Below are 18,968 nucleotides of genomic sequence, written 5' to 3' on the forward strand. Positions count from 1 at the left end.
GCATGAAGCAGCACTTTAGAAAAATATGTTACTGGTGTTAGTGCATGTTAAAGGACTGTATAGTACGTTAATTAGTTCAGTATTGATATATTTGTATGCTCTATAAAGGGTTTACATTCTGTCTTTACATTCCACTTCACATCACATAAACAAATATATTAAAAATAACCTTCCAGTTGCTATATATATGTCTACACTAATGGCCTTGATGTCCTTGCACACACAGCTCGCCTGACATACTGCTCTAGAATAATCAATCACCTTAGAATTCAATCCTCCACTGGAAGAAAGGATTTTCCACGTATGTGGGAAAAGATTGTATTAAAAATTAATTGATACTTTTGCTGGAAAACAACTTCTGAAACAATAAAACATGCATCAGCAGTTTTTGTTTCACGTGGCCGCAAAAGGTAGATCCACTTAACATAAAGATAACAAGTGCCTTTAGTTGAAGTCCTTTGGTGTAGATTGTTGGTAGTGGGGTAATTTATAGTCATTTGTACCATTAGTGGAACAAGGACATACTGGGCTTCATTCATGTTGTACATGGAACCTGCGTTTAAAAGCACCAGCACGGAACTTGAGCGTAGTTCCGACCATACTCAAATCCAAGCAGATGTCAAGATACGTTTCAATATGAATTTGGGTCTATGTACGCTCTGACAAAATGTTACTTGTCGTATGTTACAGACAGAACACAGTGCAGGATATGCACATGAATTTGTGCAATATAAAGTTCCATCAGAGAGCATGCAAAGAAATATATGCTATAAAATTATTAACAACTCATAATGCCATAATCATTAAGAAATAATGATATTTTACATTAAATATATAACTCAGGATGGTCTTAATGCGCACTGTACATACAATGCATTTGTATATTTTCTCTTTCTTGCATACACATGTTCTTTGTTATCTAGTAGCACACATATGTGTAGTTTTTAATACAAAGACTATGCCGTGACAGCCATCACTATCAACCAGCACTTACACCTGCCCTGTAGCTTGTGCAAATGGTACGGCTTAAAAAAAGCATACTTTAGAGCAGGGGTCAGGGAACTTTTTTACTTTTTTTTACTCTGATGTCAGAGCAATTTGGATACAGTCTTCAGCGTCCAATCGATTTCTCTGCTTTGTTTTTATGTTCGTTAGAGTGGAAAATCCTTGTTTGCAAAGGTAGGTTGTTGCAAAAGGCAGCAACTTTTTGACTGCCTCCTCTTGTGCAATTTTGAATGCCTTTGCAGCTGTTGACGTCCAAAAACATGACGGATCTGCTTTGTTTTCAAATGCAATACGTGCTTCATTATTGCATCAAAGCTCAAGAAGTGTCTCTGCCAACCCTTGAGGCTCTTCTGGTACAACAGCAATTTCACATTTAAAGGGGTCTACAATCCAAATGACAGCATGTGAATCAGCAGCATTACCCCCCGGAATTTCATTTTTACCCCATTTGGGGTAATTTACCCCTGTTCCCTGACCACTGGTTTAGAGAAACCAATCACCCACATCCGCTTCAGAGGGCCCTAGCACGCTCTTACTTACAAGATGTAGGCAGTCATGTCATTTGTGTTTGGACGTGAATCGCATGCATTTGCATTCATTGGCATAAGGTCGGTTTCTGAGCATGCGTAGAGCTATTTCACGCAAGATGCGGCACGCAAGTGGAATCTGAACATGAATCAGGCCCACTATGTCTTTGTCTAAAACCCTAATGACGCACAAATGTGTTTTCTAATGACATCTGTCAGTGTTGTTGCAGAGCAGTCAGTTGTGGCGATGGTTTGGACGCTATCTGTGAGTTCAATCATGGTACCAGCTTCCCAGTTGCCTTATTCCGTATTACCCTTTACATCTGCTCTCATATATAGATGGTGATGAAAAACATTTAATATATATATATATATAATATATATATATCTATATATATATATATATATATATAAATATATACACATATATATAATTCTCTCTTGTCATTTCTCCAGTGTAAGAAGACATAACTTCCTTTTAATCAAGCATTAATTATTTACAGATAAGCATACTTATAAGCCTATGTGACGATCATCAGTGTTATCCGCAGCACCTACTTCCCGGGTGCTCCACCCGAATGTTTTTACTTGCCACCCAGAGTTTGAAGCCCAATAGAGTCCTATTATAGTAGGACAAACCATTGCTTCTCCTGTTATAACAGGCACTATGTGAGCACTACAGCCAGCAGTGTGTGTTTGACCACTGACCAGCAGTCTGACCAGTCTTGGCAGGTGTGGGCAATAACCTCTAACATTTTTCTTATTATTGCAAAGTATTACACTGCCCCTACCCGGCTACTTCTTAATACCACCCGGCTAGCAACTTTTTCTAGGGAGAACACTGGACATGATTACGTCTTGAACTCTGGTTCTTTAAATATCATCTTAATTTGCAGTATATTAACAAAGTGCATATGGTCACAACTAAAGTTGCTAATGTCCCTATGTAAATTCTGAGCCATTAATAACCACTGAAAAAAAAGCCTTATTACCTATGTTCTACGTGCAACACTAAGTGACTACACAGGGAACATTTGTCACTGTAATATGGGAGCCCAAATGATATAACCTGGCTTTATGAATTGTGTATGGAGAATTCTATATTCCAGGTGGATTGTGGAATTGTCTCCCAGCAGGGATGGTAGTCATTATTATAGATAATTACATCAGAAGCGCTTGTGAAGAACATACACTTCTGACTGTAAAGCGGGTGGATTAAGCGGGTTTTCAGATTCATCAGCAGGTAGGAAAATGTCAGGCGGGGTGGGCTACACAGGCTCTGCGCTTCTAGAATTCATTTTCCTTGAGACTCTGACCTCACATTTCATTAGGATTTAATAAACTTCTTCTGTAATGATATTGTGCTGAGTTTCCAAGCAGCGGCTGACGGCAGGCAAGATATTCTATTGGATCAAAGGGCAGCATGAACTGTCTCATAGATAATTGTCCTTGATAATTTGTTAGCGACAGAGGCTGCTGTGGATTTGATTCTATTAATTGACAAAGAAATATTGTAATGTCAGGGAAAAAGCGAATGTCTAGTGATGACAAACTGTCTAAGGGGAAATTAAAATCAACACATCTTTGTGGGTGGATTTAATTAAACAGAGAGATAGTGTGTGTGCTTCTAATAACCAGTATGTTAACACTTACCTAGCAGGAAAGCCATGCTTGTACATGGTCTGAAGCCAGATATACATTACCTTTGTCAGAAAAAAGGGGGCGGCTTATTAATGGTGAAACGCAGAGTAGATTATAATACACAGTTCTGCCTATTTGTCCTCTCTGTGCAAAATAACACAGCTTCATCCACTTTCTTTTAGTTGTGTAACTGTAGCAACATTTTTGCTGCTCTTTAGTCCAAGACGGACATGCACATCAGCAAAAGTAAAATGGTCACTTGATAGTGAGCTCCGTTCCTTTACTTACGTTTGTATTGGCTTCTTTCATCTCGTCTCTTCTGTCTTCTGTCTGGGTCCTCTCTGCGCCGCTCCTCACTGAATGTCGGGCGTGACGTGATGATGTCACACCCGACATTCAGTGTGAACGGAGCAGAGAGGAAGGAAGAGGGACGTCGGCGCCGCGACCATGTGAGTATTTGGGGTTTTTTGTTTGGTTTTTTTTAACTCTGCTCCCCCCACCAATGATGGAGGCGTAGCCACACACCCCATCGCAAATAATAATAATAAAAAAAAACAAAATAAAAAACATTTTAAGATAATGAAAAAAATCAAACCAGGCAGCAGTGAGGGCCCGGGGCCCCCTGGCTCGTACCGACCCACACCCCTGTCGGCGGCCCTGCACATAGGTGGCACAGAAAGGCTTGCATTAAAATTGAGGTCCGAATACCACCAGTAAAAACACGTGTAAGAATGTGTCCAGTTTTATTCATCCACAGAATTAAACACATTACTGTGTCTGTAATGCCATCTTTCCTTAATAACCTGCGCCCATATAAAAGTGCGCGAAAAGACTTCTAGGCTGCTCCTGTGCGATTTTTGTGAGTGACTCCCACTGGATCAGTGATAAGTAAATATATAAATGAAGCACTCAGGTGTAGTATATGGATTATGGTACCGGATACTATCGGTGTTCATAGTCATTTATCTTGATAGTAATATCATTCAGCTATAATAATTGAGACCTGGTAAAATGAAAGGTCACAAGATCAGCTTAGATGGGGAGTGTCTTATAGCGTTATTAAGCTAAGAGATATTTACAGCTAGAGACCAGAGTATGGAAATGCGGTTGTCAACTTTCTAAAACAATAAAAATAAAACAACAACCACTGGCTATAAAGCTGCAACTATAATATTAGTACTGACCCCGAGGTCAGTTTTATCATGGCAGCATTGTGTATTCTGGCCACGTGATAACCGATAATTGCATTCTTGGTTGATAGAGGGCAATAGGACAGGTTTAAGCATAGGGGAAGCATTTTAAACATGCAGTGAATAACACTTAAGTGTAGTAAAGTAAATCAGTTTAGACTTAATGAATAGACCCCAAAGATAAAAGGGACTGTCCCTGCACAATTGTTAAACATGTGGTTTTACTATACTTATAAAACACCTAGGGTTCATACATCGATAACAATAGATGAGAATACATCAAACAGACGTTGGCAGTGCCAGTGCAGCTTTTGCAAGTGAACCTTCACCTAACAGTAAATGATTACTGTGGTTTCAAGTAACTACATATATAAAACAATATATCATTTCTTGTAAATATAACAGTGCATTGAGAGTAAGGAGATATGATATTTAACTCCTATAAAAATCTTGCATCATTTTATCCCATAGGAAAGCCAATCAAGACCTGCATTAGACTAGACATGTGGGACTGAGCTGGTTGTATACAGTGCTGCCATCCTGCTGTGGGTGGACAGACAACCAAATAAATGGCTGCCAGTGTGATGGACAAGGCTGTATTTAACATGTATGCCTATAGGGCAGTACTGTCCTTTGGGCAGTTTAGGATTATTTTTGTTCATTTTTTTTACTTTTTGCCTTTTATTTTTCCCCACTTACTTTGTTTTACCAGTAAAAGAAAGTTGAGCAATGTAACAACAGCTGTAAACGTGGCCATTGTCAGAGGTTGCATTCCCATTGGATAGACTTTGTGTCACACAAATCCACTACACTATGGTTAAAACTGCTCCAATTAACAAGATGATGTGAGTGTTGTTAGTTATTCAGGACAAGTCTCTGGTGAGGAGGGAGACAACTGGGAGAATGGTATATGAATGGGCCTCCTTGTAAGGGGGCTGCTATTCTGCAGAAGACTCTTCTTGTAAAATCGTGTTTAATCATCGAGAGAGAGGGGCTGTTTATGGGATTGGTATACCTGTTTAGAAAACACATTAAAAGCACACACAAGTACTCATAAGATGTATATACACACACACACATATATATATATACATTATATAGGACTATAAAGGAGTAGTCGCTACAATCGCCTACTAAGTTGATGTAAATTGCATTGCACAAATACTTGCTTACGTTTTTGGTCTCCCCTCTTGGAGATCCTGGAGGGGTCCAAGGGGCAGGGGGCATGATGATGATCTGGGCAATAGTGCGATTCGCGGCATTGTGCTGTGGGCTCATGATGACATGATTTGCATCATCTGGCTCCATGAATGCGGCTATAATTGCGTCCTCATGCAGCTGAGATGGGACCTAATACCGTCATCAAGGCCCAGTCCAGGGAGGGTGGCCTATACCTTCAGGAGTCAGGGAATATGCGCTAAAATTCGGGACATTCCAGGAGAGTAGGCAAGAATGGCTACTTTCCAGAATTTTACTGAGTAATGTTGCTATAAGATGTTTATACATGTATGGGAATAAAATGAAAGAACGACTTACGATTTATCATGGGGGGTAGTTCTATCTTTAGGTAGCATCATACTCTGCCATCAGCAGTCATGTGTTACTTAAAGCCATGGATTCTCCTCATTGACAGACATGACAGCTAGCTTCTGATTGGAGAAGTACCATCCAGTCAGGTGTGGCCGTCACTGCAGTGCTCAGTACAGGTGAGTACAGGGATCAGCTGCATTGCACAAGAGAGGAGCCCAGGGGAGGGAGCCACACTGATGTACCCTTTAGGTACCAGGTATAATAAAACATAATCTGTGACACATTTATTGATATAGCTATGTAGGTATTTCCTGAATTACATGGTGTGGTACATTAATAATATAAATGATCTAGTTGTTGTGTCAGACGCTTCAGGGCTGTGATGCTGATGGATATACTTACATTATTCTGTCAGACATGTGATGGATGGTGCCTGTGTCTTGTCTTGCAGGCGAGCACCTAAGGATCTGTCCACAAGGTTACACCTGCTGCACATCGGAGATGGAGGAAAACTTCGCCAATATCAGCAAAGTGGAGTTTGAAAACACTTTGAGAGAGACCAGTCTGTCTGTTCAGGGAATGTTGCTCACACAGAACAGGAACTTTGATAGTAAGATCCCTTTATATTGTAACACCGTATTTGGAAATATAGCATAGGCAGTAACACTACAAGAAATGTCTACCATAAAATACTTACAGCCTCCTTAGACTTTACTCGACCTGTAAATCATTGTACATAAGCATGGATGAATATCCTTGGGGTATATTTACTAAACTGCGGGTTTGAAAAAGTGGAGATGTTGCCTATAGCAACCAATCAGATTCTAGTTATCATTTATTTAGTACATTCTACAAAATGACAGCTAGAATCTGATTGGTTGCTATAGGCAACATCTCCACTTTTTCAAACCCGCAGTTTAGTAAATATACCCTCTGCAGTCTTTTGCATTAAAGGACAGCTAGAATAAACAATATTTTATATATGCTAAATAAGAAATAAAAACCCAGTAGTATTTATTGCACCACAGTAATGATAAGATATATTTGTTTTATCCTAAATCTTGTGATCATTTTGTAGTAATTGACATACCAGTGGTATCCTGGTATGTTCAGTATTACAGAATCATCACAAGATCAGTATGACTGCCATAAGTGGAACCACATAAATTAATGAGGACACCATACAAGGTCGAGATTAACACGATGCTCCAATTGCTGATATTCTTAGATTGAGTCTACAATGTATTTCTAATTTAGAACATTTTTATACATTTTCGTCAGATTCATTGAATTTAGTCACAGCAAGTCTAGATTTAAACGCAGATATCTTCCTATAAAGTCTCTGAAATGTCAGTATGCCTTTGAGCAGTTTATTTTAGGAGAGCTGTTACATGGCTTTCTGCATGTATAACACCTTTGTCCTGCCCCAGGATACTTCCAGGACTTGTTGAACAAATCAGAGCAGATACTTCTGGACACATTTCCCAGTCTGTACGGGGAGCTTTACAGCCAGAATGACGGGAAGATATTCAGAGACTTGTACTTGGAGCTGCGTCTGTATTACCGCGGCTCTGCCGTTAATCTGGAGGAGGCGTTAACAGAGTTTTGGAGCCACTTGCTGGAGCGTGTGTTCAAGACACAGAACTCGCAGTTTACGTTTTCTTACGAGTATTTGGACTGCTTGGCAAAGCAGTATGGCCAGCTGAAGCCATTCGGGGACATTCCACGGGAAATGAAGCTGAAATCAACCAGGGCATTTATTGCTGCACGATCGTTTGTTCAGGGACTTAGTGCCGCTGCTGATATTGTCAAAAAAGTCACCCAGGTACGTGACCCTTTAGTCTTAAAATCTCAGAGACCACCATACATCTGTCCCAGTACTAAAAGTCCAGCAGGAGGTGCCTGAAAGCCATGTGTAAGAATGACACCTTGATATCTTGCCATAAGTAGTACGGAATCAATGGCATGTAATAACAAGTTATTATATATATTTATATATAAATATATATGGGTATTTTTGCCCATTTTTATTACACACCAATGCCTTCTGAATTTCATACAATTTGTACCACACTCACTATCTGTACCATCACATTTCTAATGCCATCATCCCTATATTTTACAGCACACAGGCAAGAGACACCAGTGTCCCCATCTGTCTGTATGGTCTCAATGACCCGACCACGTACACTTGCAGAATGACATTGTTTAATTTTATACTGTGCCACAGGACAATGGGCCTGATTCATTAAGGATCTTCACTTGAGAAACTTATTATTATTATTTCAGTCTCCTGGACAAAACCATGTTACAATGCAAGGGGTGCAAATTAGTTTTCTGTTTTGCACATAAGTTAAATACTGACTGTTTTTTCATGTAGCACACAAATACTTGATAGCTTATTTGTACACTAACATTTAAAGTTGATATTTGTGTGCTACATGAAGAAACAGTCAGTATTTAACTTATGTGCAAAACAGAATATTAATTTGCACCCCTTGCATTGTAACATGGTTTTGTCCAGGAGACAAGTCTCAAGTTAAGATCCTTAATGAATCAGACCCAATGTATACAAACCTATACGTGAGGACCATCTTATGCATTATAAACAGCATTTATATAAATAGCTTGTATAGACAAGGTGCTGTAATAACACCTAAATATAAATGCTGGGACAAAGGCCTTTGCACAGTTATCCAAATAGGAAGTAAAAATCAAATTAGTATTGATAATAAAATCTATATAGACCAAGTACAATTACTGTAATCTATACTATAATCACGGTGATTCCTTATCCAAGGAATGCTACTGGGCCAGTCCTACCAAAAATACCCAATAATAATGGAGCCAAGTGTATCCTGCTTAGCATTTACTGTTGGCCGAAACATCTATTATAATGAAAAATATTCAGTCAGCTTATATGTAGGATTTATCCAGTGTAACAGATGGACAAAACTAATTTAGTACATATTTTGTGGATTTATTTGTTTTAAAGTAACAGTTGACCGAAAAGCAGTAGTATTACATGGGGCCTGATTCATTAAGGATCTTAACTTAAGAAACTTCTTATATCAGTCTCCTGGACAAAACCATGTACACTGCAAGGGGTGCAAATTAGTATTCTGTTTTGCACATAAGTTAAATACTGACTGTTTTTTCATGTAGCACACAAATACTTGATAGCTTATTTGTACACTGACATTTAAAGTTGATATTTGTGTGCTACATGAAAAAACAGTCAGTATTTAACTTATGTGCAAAACAGAAAACTAATTTGCACCCCTTGCATTGTACATGGTTTTGTTCAGGAGACTTAAATAAGAACTTTCTTAAGTTAAGATCCTTAATGAATCAGGCCCATTATTACTAATAGCCGAGGACAGCAGAAGTATGCAGCTTTGCACCTGTAACTAGTAAATGACGTAGCATTATTTGTTTTATTCATTAAATTAAAAACTTTTGAAGACATTTATTATATTGGTATATCATTGCCTTAATATCCTCTTACTAGTACAAATGCAGGTTGAAATAAAATACTGGATGGTACCACTGCAATCAGCACTGAATTACAGCCCTGATCAGGATGAGCCATTGATATTTGCACAGTTATATGTTGAAAGCTCACATATTGTCTGCTCTAATAGAATGTTGGGATAATGATATACTGGCCACACCATGCTCTGCTGAGACCTGTTGTAATGAAGGAAATTATATAGAGTGTAAGGTGTTTCTCGGTTATCCCATCCCGTAATTGGTACTGAAGCTTGTGTCTTGAGCACACAGTTATTCTGTAATCAAGTGTAAAGGATAACATGAGCCACACGGAGCAGTTAACAAGGGGTCTTGACACTGTGCAGTCTTCTCAGCACTACATGTCAGTCTAATCTAATATGATAATTCTGCCGTTTATTAAATTAGGCTAAATTGATAGTCACAAGCTTTCTGTCTATGAAGGAAATAGAGTTCTGTGGCCACCTGCTGGCTAAACAATGCAGTTAACTTAAAATCCAAACAGATGAATTTTGCTGACGGGCGCAGGATAGAGGGGAGCTATTGATAAATGGAAACGCTAATAATAGATTTATTAGCCAAAATGAATATCATATATGAAAAAAATATAAATCAAACTTTTTTTTTTTAAAGAAATTCTACACTATGGGGTAGATTTAGCAAACCTAAAAGGAAAAGTGGAGATGTTGTCCATAGCAACCAGATTCATTTGAATGTTTTGGATAAATGATAGCTAGAATCTGATTGGTTGCTATAGGCAACACCTTCACGTTTCATCAGGGGATGCACCCAGGAACCAAGAGAGGGATACTCTACACCGCAACTCACTGCCAGAGTAACATGTCTACCATCATCTAAGGGGCAAGGTGTCTAGAAGTGCCCCCAGATAATATTTTGCCACACAGTAGTGCCTCCAGTGCATATTATGCCACACTGAAGTGTCACCAGTACATATTATGCAAAATGGTAATCACTATCACTGGCACTTACACCTGACCTGTAGTTGTTGCAAGTGATACGACAGAAAAACACATATTTGAGAGATGTCCAAAGCTTGAATCAGACGCTGCTGCATGCGCTCGAGCTTAGCACGCCCTAACTGTACATTGTCTACATGCATACGCCCAGTCCCCCCCCATGAAATTGTGGCTGTCGGAAGCGTCCTTTGCATTCGAAGATGAGTTGGATGTTCTTGTGTTCACTGGTGTATAGTTCATTTCTGGGCATGCACTGTGCATTTAACGCAAAATAATGCATGTATTGGCATTTATGTTCCTTAGTGAATCCCGTTATGATTAAATACACATGGTAATAAAACATATGTAGACAGTGTGCTTTGTTCTCCTATGTTTGATTCACCTCTTAGAGGGAATTTAATTAGCCGCGAAGTTCTCAGAAATATGGCGGCAGCACAGTATTACTGTTACTACAGTAAAAATATCTGCTCAGTCTTTGGTGTGAGGAAAACTAAGTGGATATTTCAGTAAAAATATACTTGCGCAGTGCCTCTGGAATGCCAGCGAGAAACTTAGTGCTGAATTGATTTCCCGCCTTTGAGTCAATAGACTGAGCTCAGGCCTCTCCAGTTCCGCAAAGGAACATGGGAGGAGATTGTATTGCTAGACATCCGCAGCAGCTCTGTGCTGGCCATCTTCAATGTTCAGCATCCAGTGTGCTGTTATAAATGGGCCGCTCACTATAATGTGCATTAAGGTGTGCCTTGGCACACCTGACACACCCCGTGTGCATGCCTATGCATCTACCCCTATATGTGTCCTTATACATTTCCACTACATGGTTGCAGGTGTCAGATTTTAGAAAAGCAGACCCAGTAACCCTAGTCAGCAGTTTAGCCACGTATGCTGTGTGTAGAGTAAAGAAATTCTTTCAGTGTTTTACAGCAAAGTCTTTATATCTTTCTTTCATAAGTGATATTAAACAATGACCAAATTCCAATATATTATCTATATATATATTTAGAATGATCTGCAGATATGTGGTGCTGAAAACTCACAAATAGTTACAGTATACTTAATTTCTGCAGGTCCCTATGAGCCGGGAATGCACACGAGAAGTCATGAAGCTCATGTATTGTCCTCTCTGCCGTGGCCACTCCAACATAAAGTTATGTGACAATTACTGCTGGAATGTTATGCGAGGATGTCTGGCCAATCAGGCAGACTTAGACTCTGAGTGGAGAAATCTGATTGGTAAGAACAGTGCTTCAGATGTTTTAAAGTGCTGAGCATAGAAGGAGCTCAGTTCTCCTCAAGATTCTGCATCTGTCAGTCTAATGGGCAGTTTCACTTTGGCACAATGTGTCTCCGAACCAGTTATGTCAGAGTTTATACTAAAATCCCGGCTCATTTTCCCTCACGTCCCATAGAGATGTGAGGGAAAATGAGTGGAGATTTCTGTAAAGTGTTAGCTGAACATCAAAGCCTCTCACGGCTGATTGAATCTGCCCCTAAGGCTATGTACTATGATCCTGTTTAACATATTGTTTGTGGCCTCATTGACAAATTGTGCCAGAAGATACATTTCTCAGGAAATCAGTTCCTTAAAGGATAACTCCACCCAAAAATGAATTATGCGAGATAAACAAAAGAAGAAACTTTCGCTGCATTGTTATGGCCCATCTCCTGTGTGCTATCAGTGGAACGGCCTCTCAGGGGAGAAACATTGACAGCACCGCAAGCAGCCCCGAGCAGGAGAAAGATCGTTTGCTCAGATCATTACAGGCATTGTGGGACCTGTAGGTCCTGCTATAACTGTGGCGGGCGAGAGCAGGAAAGTGAGATTTTCTTATTTTATTTATCTCACATAATTCCACTCAAAACTATAAATGTTGTTATCCTTTGAGATCAGGACAAATCTGGACACCTTGGTGGGCTAAACTGTTTTTAGTATATCCATTATCACATGTCTATATCTGCATTGTATTGTAAACTCTCTGAGAAGTAAAATACAAATATTCTTAAACATAACCACCCTATAAGAGTATATTCATTTTGTGCTCACATTCTTCTAACATTTTTTGTGCTTTCATAAACCAGATTTTGTAATGATTTGCACTTTGAAATGTAAGAGTGTTGCAGTCTTTTACAGTAAGGGTTTTCTAGTGGACAACATTGGAAAGCAAAAATTGCCATCTAGGGGTAAATTTATCAAGCTACAGAGCAGTGCCTCTGAAGGATATAAGCTACACAAATTGCTCATACTGGTCAACAGTGTTGTCACTAACGTAGGGAGTTAATAAGGAAGATCATCACTCGCTATCATCATCATTATCATCATTATCAGCAGCAGCTATTTATATAGCGTCACTTGTTCCGCAGCGCTTTACAGAGAGCTCACTCACATCAGTCCCTGCCCCATTGGAGCTTAAATTCCCTAACATACACACAGACAGACAGACTAGGGTCAATTTGATAGCAGCCAATTAACCTACTAGTATGTTTTTGGATTCCTGGGGGTAAATGTATGAAGCATCGGTTTCTGCAAGTCACCAGAAATTTAAAGTGGCAATGGCTTTTAAAAGCAAACTTGCCTTTAAAAGCCATTGCCCCTTTACATTTCCTCTGCAAAGTCCCTGATTTCCGGCAACTTGCAGAAACCGATGCTTCATACATTTACCCCCTTTTTAGATATATCATACATGCCAACTCTCCCCGAATGTCTGGGAGACTCCCCGATTCCGGGTAGGTCTCCTGGACGAGTATGGCAGCCTCCCGCATCTGCCCACTTCCTAGTGAAGTGGGCAGATGCGGGAGGCACCTGGGCAATACGGCATGGGAGCGTGGCCCAATAGTGTGATCTGCATAGTCCCTCCCCCAAAACGCCCACCTCCCCTTACGCAGCTCCCGGACACCAAAGTTTGAAAGTCGGCAAGTATGAGATATATGGAGATATGCAAAAAAATATATAATATTTTGTTGTTATCTTTATTAGTTAGGTAATTGTGAAGACTTTCCAGGACTGTAAAGAGTGTAGAATTAAAGCTGCATGGATATTTTCTAATATATGCAAAAACATTAAGTGTAAGGAGGCATTACCGCATATACATAAAAATCACAATTTTACTTTCAGCACCTAACTCAGGCTCATTAAGCTCGATAAATATTGATATATGTGGAACTAAAACTCACAGGTAATGTGTATAATGTGCATGTCAAGATGTTGCATGCTGTGGAAGAGTCTTAAACAAACCTTTACATTGCAAAACAGCAGATTAGTCCTCAACTGTGTCCTATTAAACATCTGAAAAGTGAAATTCAGCAATATCTTCAGCCTGACTACATTCTGCTGTTGTATGCAGTGTACATTAAATCCCATCAGTCACAGTCTCACTCTTATTAGAGTCCCTATCCTTAGGCCAGGGCTACACCAGCGATTTAAACACGCGATCGCACGCATGTGAGACTGTAAGGTCAAAATCATATGCAATAAATCTACAGAAAATGTCACAACGTCCTCTACGTGGCACCGTCTTATGCAAGTGCTGGACGTTAATGCAGCAAGCTGATTACATGACATATTGACCTCTGGTCACACGTGAGCGTTCATGGATCAAACGCCTAGCCTAGCCCTTAGCATTGCCGCAGCAGCTATGGATCAATCAATGGCATATACTGATGATATATCAGGTTGTGCTGAGACACATTGCTCCTGAAGTGGAATACTACAGAAATGTGCTCTATTAGTTTTCCCTTAACTGAGCAGAGAGCACAGTGCTCACAAATGATTATGTGCTGTAATCATGTCTTCTCAGCTACTTTGTATTTACACGCATGTCATGACAGAATGCAAACCATGGAAAGCCTGGTCTGGTAACCGAGGTAAAGAACCAAAGCCAGTGTTTTATATTTGCATGTATCTTCCATAAATCTAATGGTTATGTATCTGTGTCCCTCCGTCAGAGTCCTTATTGCTGGTGGCAGGAAAGTTTAATGGAGCTTCGGGTGTGGAGAACATTGTTGCCACAGTCCACACAAAAATCTCAGAGGCCATCACCCATATGCAAGAGAACAAAGAGGTTATCACAAACAAGGTAAATGCAATTCTCTAATCTGACACACACAAGTGATTACATTCAGCATATATCTATATATACGTATACATATATAAGAATTGTTTGGGATTCCAAGGATCACCTGTACTGTAGAATTAATGTTAAGTTGCTGTGGAGCTTTGTCAGGGGGATCATCGGGTAAGAGCTGACCAGAGGTGGTGTGGCATGGAATGGACACAAGGGCACATATAATGAACAGAGAAAAAGGAGTCGAAGCACATACAGGGCCAATACACAGGAAATAGAGACCCACAGACAACATATTGGGGTACAAATGTGCAGCTTACACAAACACAATAACAGGTACACCTAGGTTGCATATTTTGGATTTGGTTGAATATGGAAAGCTCTTACAAAATATTCAGCTGAATACTGAATCCAATCCAGAAATTGGTACATCCCTAAATGTACCGTATTCACCAGCAGTTGATATGTATACATGATAATTAGTACTAATACTAATTCTAATTATTATTTTGTATGCTGATAGTCAAAGTCACTTAGTGCCCGAGTTTATGGAATTGGCACCATACTAGGTACAGTGACCAAGTAGCTTGTCTATCTTATTAGCTAAAGATACATTAACTATCCCCAGAGTAATATGCACTCTTCGGTAGTTTCCACTTTCTTCTGCAATATACTATCCCGAGACCAGCAGAATCTGCACATAATTCTCCATTAAATATGTATATTTATTATACAGCAATAGCTACAAACTTGAGGCCATATACAGCTTTATATTAACCACTACAAATCACTGGAACATGAGTGATGCTTCTTCCTGGGGAACATTTATTACAACAGAAATAGGGCTGACAGATTTTATTTTTTTTAGAAAGTGATCCTCTTCCCTGCATGACAATTATAGACATATTGAACAGCTTCTATAGATTTGTTGCTTTTTACCCAGAAAAGTGTTACACACCAATCTGTGTGTCCTGATTTCATCAGTGTCACCAGAAAAGGGCTACACACCAATCTGTGTGTCCTGATATCATCAGTGTCACCAGAAAAGGACTACACACCAATCTGTGTGTCCTGATTTCATCAGTGTCACCAGAAAAGGGCTACACACCAATCTGTGTGTCCTGAATTCATCAGTGTCCCCAGAAAAGGACTACACACCAATCTGTGTGTCCTGATTTCATCAGTGTCACCAGAAAAGTGTTACACACCAATCTGTGTGTCCTGATATCATCAGTGTCACCAGAAAAGGACTACACACCAATCTGTGTGTCCTGATTTCATCAGTGTCACCAGAAAAGGGCTACACACCAATCTGTGTGTCCTGAATTCATCAGTGTCCCCAGAAAAGGACTACACACCAATCTGTGTGTCCTGATATCATCAGTGTCCCCAGAAAAGGACTACACACCAATCTGTGTGTCCTGATTTCATCAGTGTCCCCAGAAAAGGACTACACACCAATCTGTGTGTCCTGATATCATCAGTGTCCCCAGAAAAGGACTACACACCAATCTGTGTGTCCTGATATCATCAGTGTCCCCAGAAAAGGACTAAACACCAATCTGTGTGTCCTGATTTCATCAGCATCCCTAGAAAAGGACTACACACCAATCTGTGTCCTGATTTCATCAGCATCCCTAGAAAAGGACTACACACCAATCTGTGTGTCCTGATATCATCAGTGTCACCAGAAAAGGACTACACACCAATCGGGTGTCCTGAATTCATCAGTGTCCCCAGAAAAGGGCTACACACCAATCTGTTTGTCCTGAGTTCATCAGTGTCCCCAGAAAAGGGCTACACAACAATCTGTGTGTCCTGATATCATCAGTGTCCCCAGAAAAGGACTACACACCAATCTGTGTGTCCTGATTTCATCAGCATCCCTAGAAAAGGACTACACACCAATCTGTGTCCTGATTTCATCAGTGTCCCCAGAAAAGGGCTACACGCCAATCTGTGTGTCCTGATTTCATCAGTGTCCCCAGAAAAGGACTACACACCAATCTGTGTGTCCTGATTTCAGCAGTGTCCCCAGAAAAGGGCTCCGCTCCAATCTGTGTGTCCTTATTTCATCAGTGTCCCCAGAAAAGGGCTACACACCAATCTGTGTGTGCTGATTTCATCAGTGTCCCCAGAAAAGTTCTGCACACTAATCTGTGTGTCCTGATTTCATCAGTGTCCCCAGAAAAGGACTACACACCAATCTGTGTGTCCTGATTTCATCAGTGTCCCCAGAAAAGGGCTGCACACCAATCTGTGTGTCCTCATTTCATCAGTGTCCCCAGAAAAGGGCTCCACTCCAATCTATGTGTCCTTATTTCATCAGCATCCCCAGAAAAGGGCTACACACCAATCTGTGTGTCCTGATATCATCAGTGTCCCCAGAAACGGACTACACACCAATCTGTGTGTGCTGATTTCATCAGTGTCCCCAGAAAAGGGCTACACACCAATCTGTGTGTCCTGATTTCATCAGTGTCCCCAGAAAAGTTCTACACACCAATCTGTGTGTCCTGATTTCATCAGTGTCCCCAGAAAAGGACTACACACCAATCTGTGTCCTGATTTCATACCAGTCTGTGGCCACCCAAAAAGGTTCTTATAAACCAGCATGTGCCCCAATATTATTAATACACACCAAACTGTTTCCGTCTGAAATGAAATTAAATAAGCCTATGTCTCCCCAAAATATATTATACACTAGCCTATGCTTTCATCAACTTGTTATGTTCAAGCCAGCACCTCCACACCACTGTAAATTATTGCATAATAGCCTGATCCCACTCAAATACCAGCATGTACCCCTCAAATATTCCCCATTAGCCAGGCACACACACCCTTGCTGATTGCTACTATTGCTTCTACTACCAGAGCTGCTGTCTTGTGATGTCACCCGAGTTTCAGCAAGAGAAGCTTTACTGGATGTTCTCATCGTTACTGTGGTTAGTGCTAAATGTGGAATAGGTATTAATAGTTCCCACCACTAGAAATGTTCTTCCTCAATCTCCAGTGCAGCAATAGATGGGGAGTGCAGAGAGCAGGGGGCTTTCCCAGATAACCTTGGTGATGTATGCTGCCTTTCATCGAGAGGACATGAAAAAAGTTACATCAGTCACGAAGAAGGAAAATAAAGTGCAGCTTTCTTTGCACTTTCTGGCACAATGATTTTAATGCATTTCTTCCTTTGTCTTTTTAATGACTAGTGTTTGACAGTGTGCTTGAGTGGTTGGTTGTTAAGTAAGTTATCTATACAACCATTTTTTAAATGTTACCTGATAATATTATAATATGAGAGGTTTTTTTCTACAGGTATTTAAAACTTGTGGAAACCCCAAAAAGGGCAACAAGGGCACCAAGCCGGAGGAGAAGAGAAAAGGAAAGGCAGTACCGGAAGATAAATCTACAGTGCCCAGCATGGAAAACCTGGTGAGTGTTCAGGATGTGGCCAGGCCATGTAGAAGGGAGCAGGAACAGGTCATGATTTAGGGAATGACCTCGCCTGACAGAATTACAGGGTTAGAAAGCTGCCCCTTGTTTTATCATCTTACCATATGTTGTGTATGGCTGCCAGCATAAACAACTTGGAGGTATGAACTTGAGGTGTGTTTGACACCACACACTTCCCTGGAGTGTCACACCACTACTCTGTGCTGTTAGTGTGTACATGATCACATTGACTACATGTCAGCTTGGCCCCTCTACAAATTTGCCCACGCAGATACTAGAACTGCTAGATACAGTAATTCGCAGAGGATAATATTATGTGCTGCTTTTAATATTCTAATGCTCGTATTCACTAGTGGTTGTTGTGGAGGAAGAGGTGCTATACTTACGGGGCCCCTGCATCCCCAAGGGCCCATGAGCCGGACCATGCCGCATGCTTGGAAGAGGCTCCCTGCTATGCTCTCAAAAGCTTTTGTAGGGAGTGGAGAGTGGGGACTAGAGCGGTGTGTCCGGGCCCCTTCCCAAATTGTGCTGCCGGCCCATTGATGCCGTGTTCCACACCTGCCCACAATGGGGTGGAAGCTCTGCAGTATTGGGGAGGATACAAGAGGCAGAAAAAGCACTTGGGATGGAAAAAAAATGAAATCTGAGTTATCCCCCAAAATCCAGTTCATTTGCAAACTGCCGGTTGATACATTGGATTGTTAATATGGATTTTATATGACAAAACCCGCATTGCATTTTGCAATCTGCTAGTTTAAAAAAAAAAAAGAATTAATGTGCGATTTTTACTTTGATAAATCATACGGTTTGCAAAACGCACAAAAAGGTGCATTTTCTGGCTTTTGTTAGATGATGTTTGTGCTATAAACTGGTCTTGAAAATCCTGTAATTCTTCGTTGTATGCACGTGAACAACACGTTTTATTTACAGACAATGACAGTAGTCAGCAGGACACAATTCCTCCCAATGTGTTTATAACCTGGTGTGGGTTTAGAAGCCATAATACAAAGTATCTGTCTTTTTATTTGTTATTAAGTTGGGTTCAATGACACTGATCCCGCTAAAGTTTATCAAATT

General features: G+C 40.3%; 1 protein-coding gene across 1 annotated transcript in view; it reads left to right on the forward strand.

Annotated features, from left to right (window-relative positions):
• Nucleotides 1-18,968, forward strand: part of GPC1 (glypican 1) — a 57,461-nt gene that overhangs the window by 34,600 nt on the left and 3,893 nt on the right. The window contains exons 2-6 of the mRNA XM_075201695.1: nt 6,345-6,503; nt 7,324-7,718; nt 11,448-11,613; nt 14,323-14,453; nt 17,754-17,870. Coding sequence (XP_075057796.1) covers nt 6,345-6,503; nt 7,324-7,718; nt 11,448-11,613; nt 14,323-14,453; nt 17,754-17,870 — 968 coding nt within the window. The remainder of the gene's footprint in view (nt 1-6,344; nt 6,504-7,323; nt 7,719-11,447; nt 11,614-14,322; nt 14,454-17,753; nt 17,871-18,968) is intronic.

Source organism: Mixophyes fleayi, chromosome 3 (genome assembly GCF_038048845.1).
Source record: "Mixophyes fleayi isolate aMixFle1 chromosome 3, aMixFle1.hap1, whole genome shotgun sequence".
NCBI classification, from domain to species: Eukaryota; Metazoa; Chordata; class Amphibia; order Anura; family Limnodynastidae; genus Mixophyes; species Mixophyes fleayi.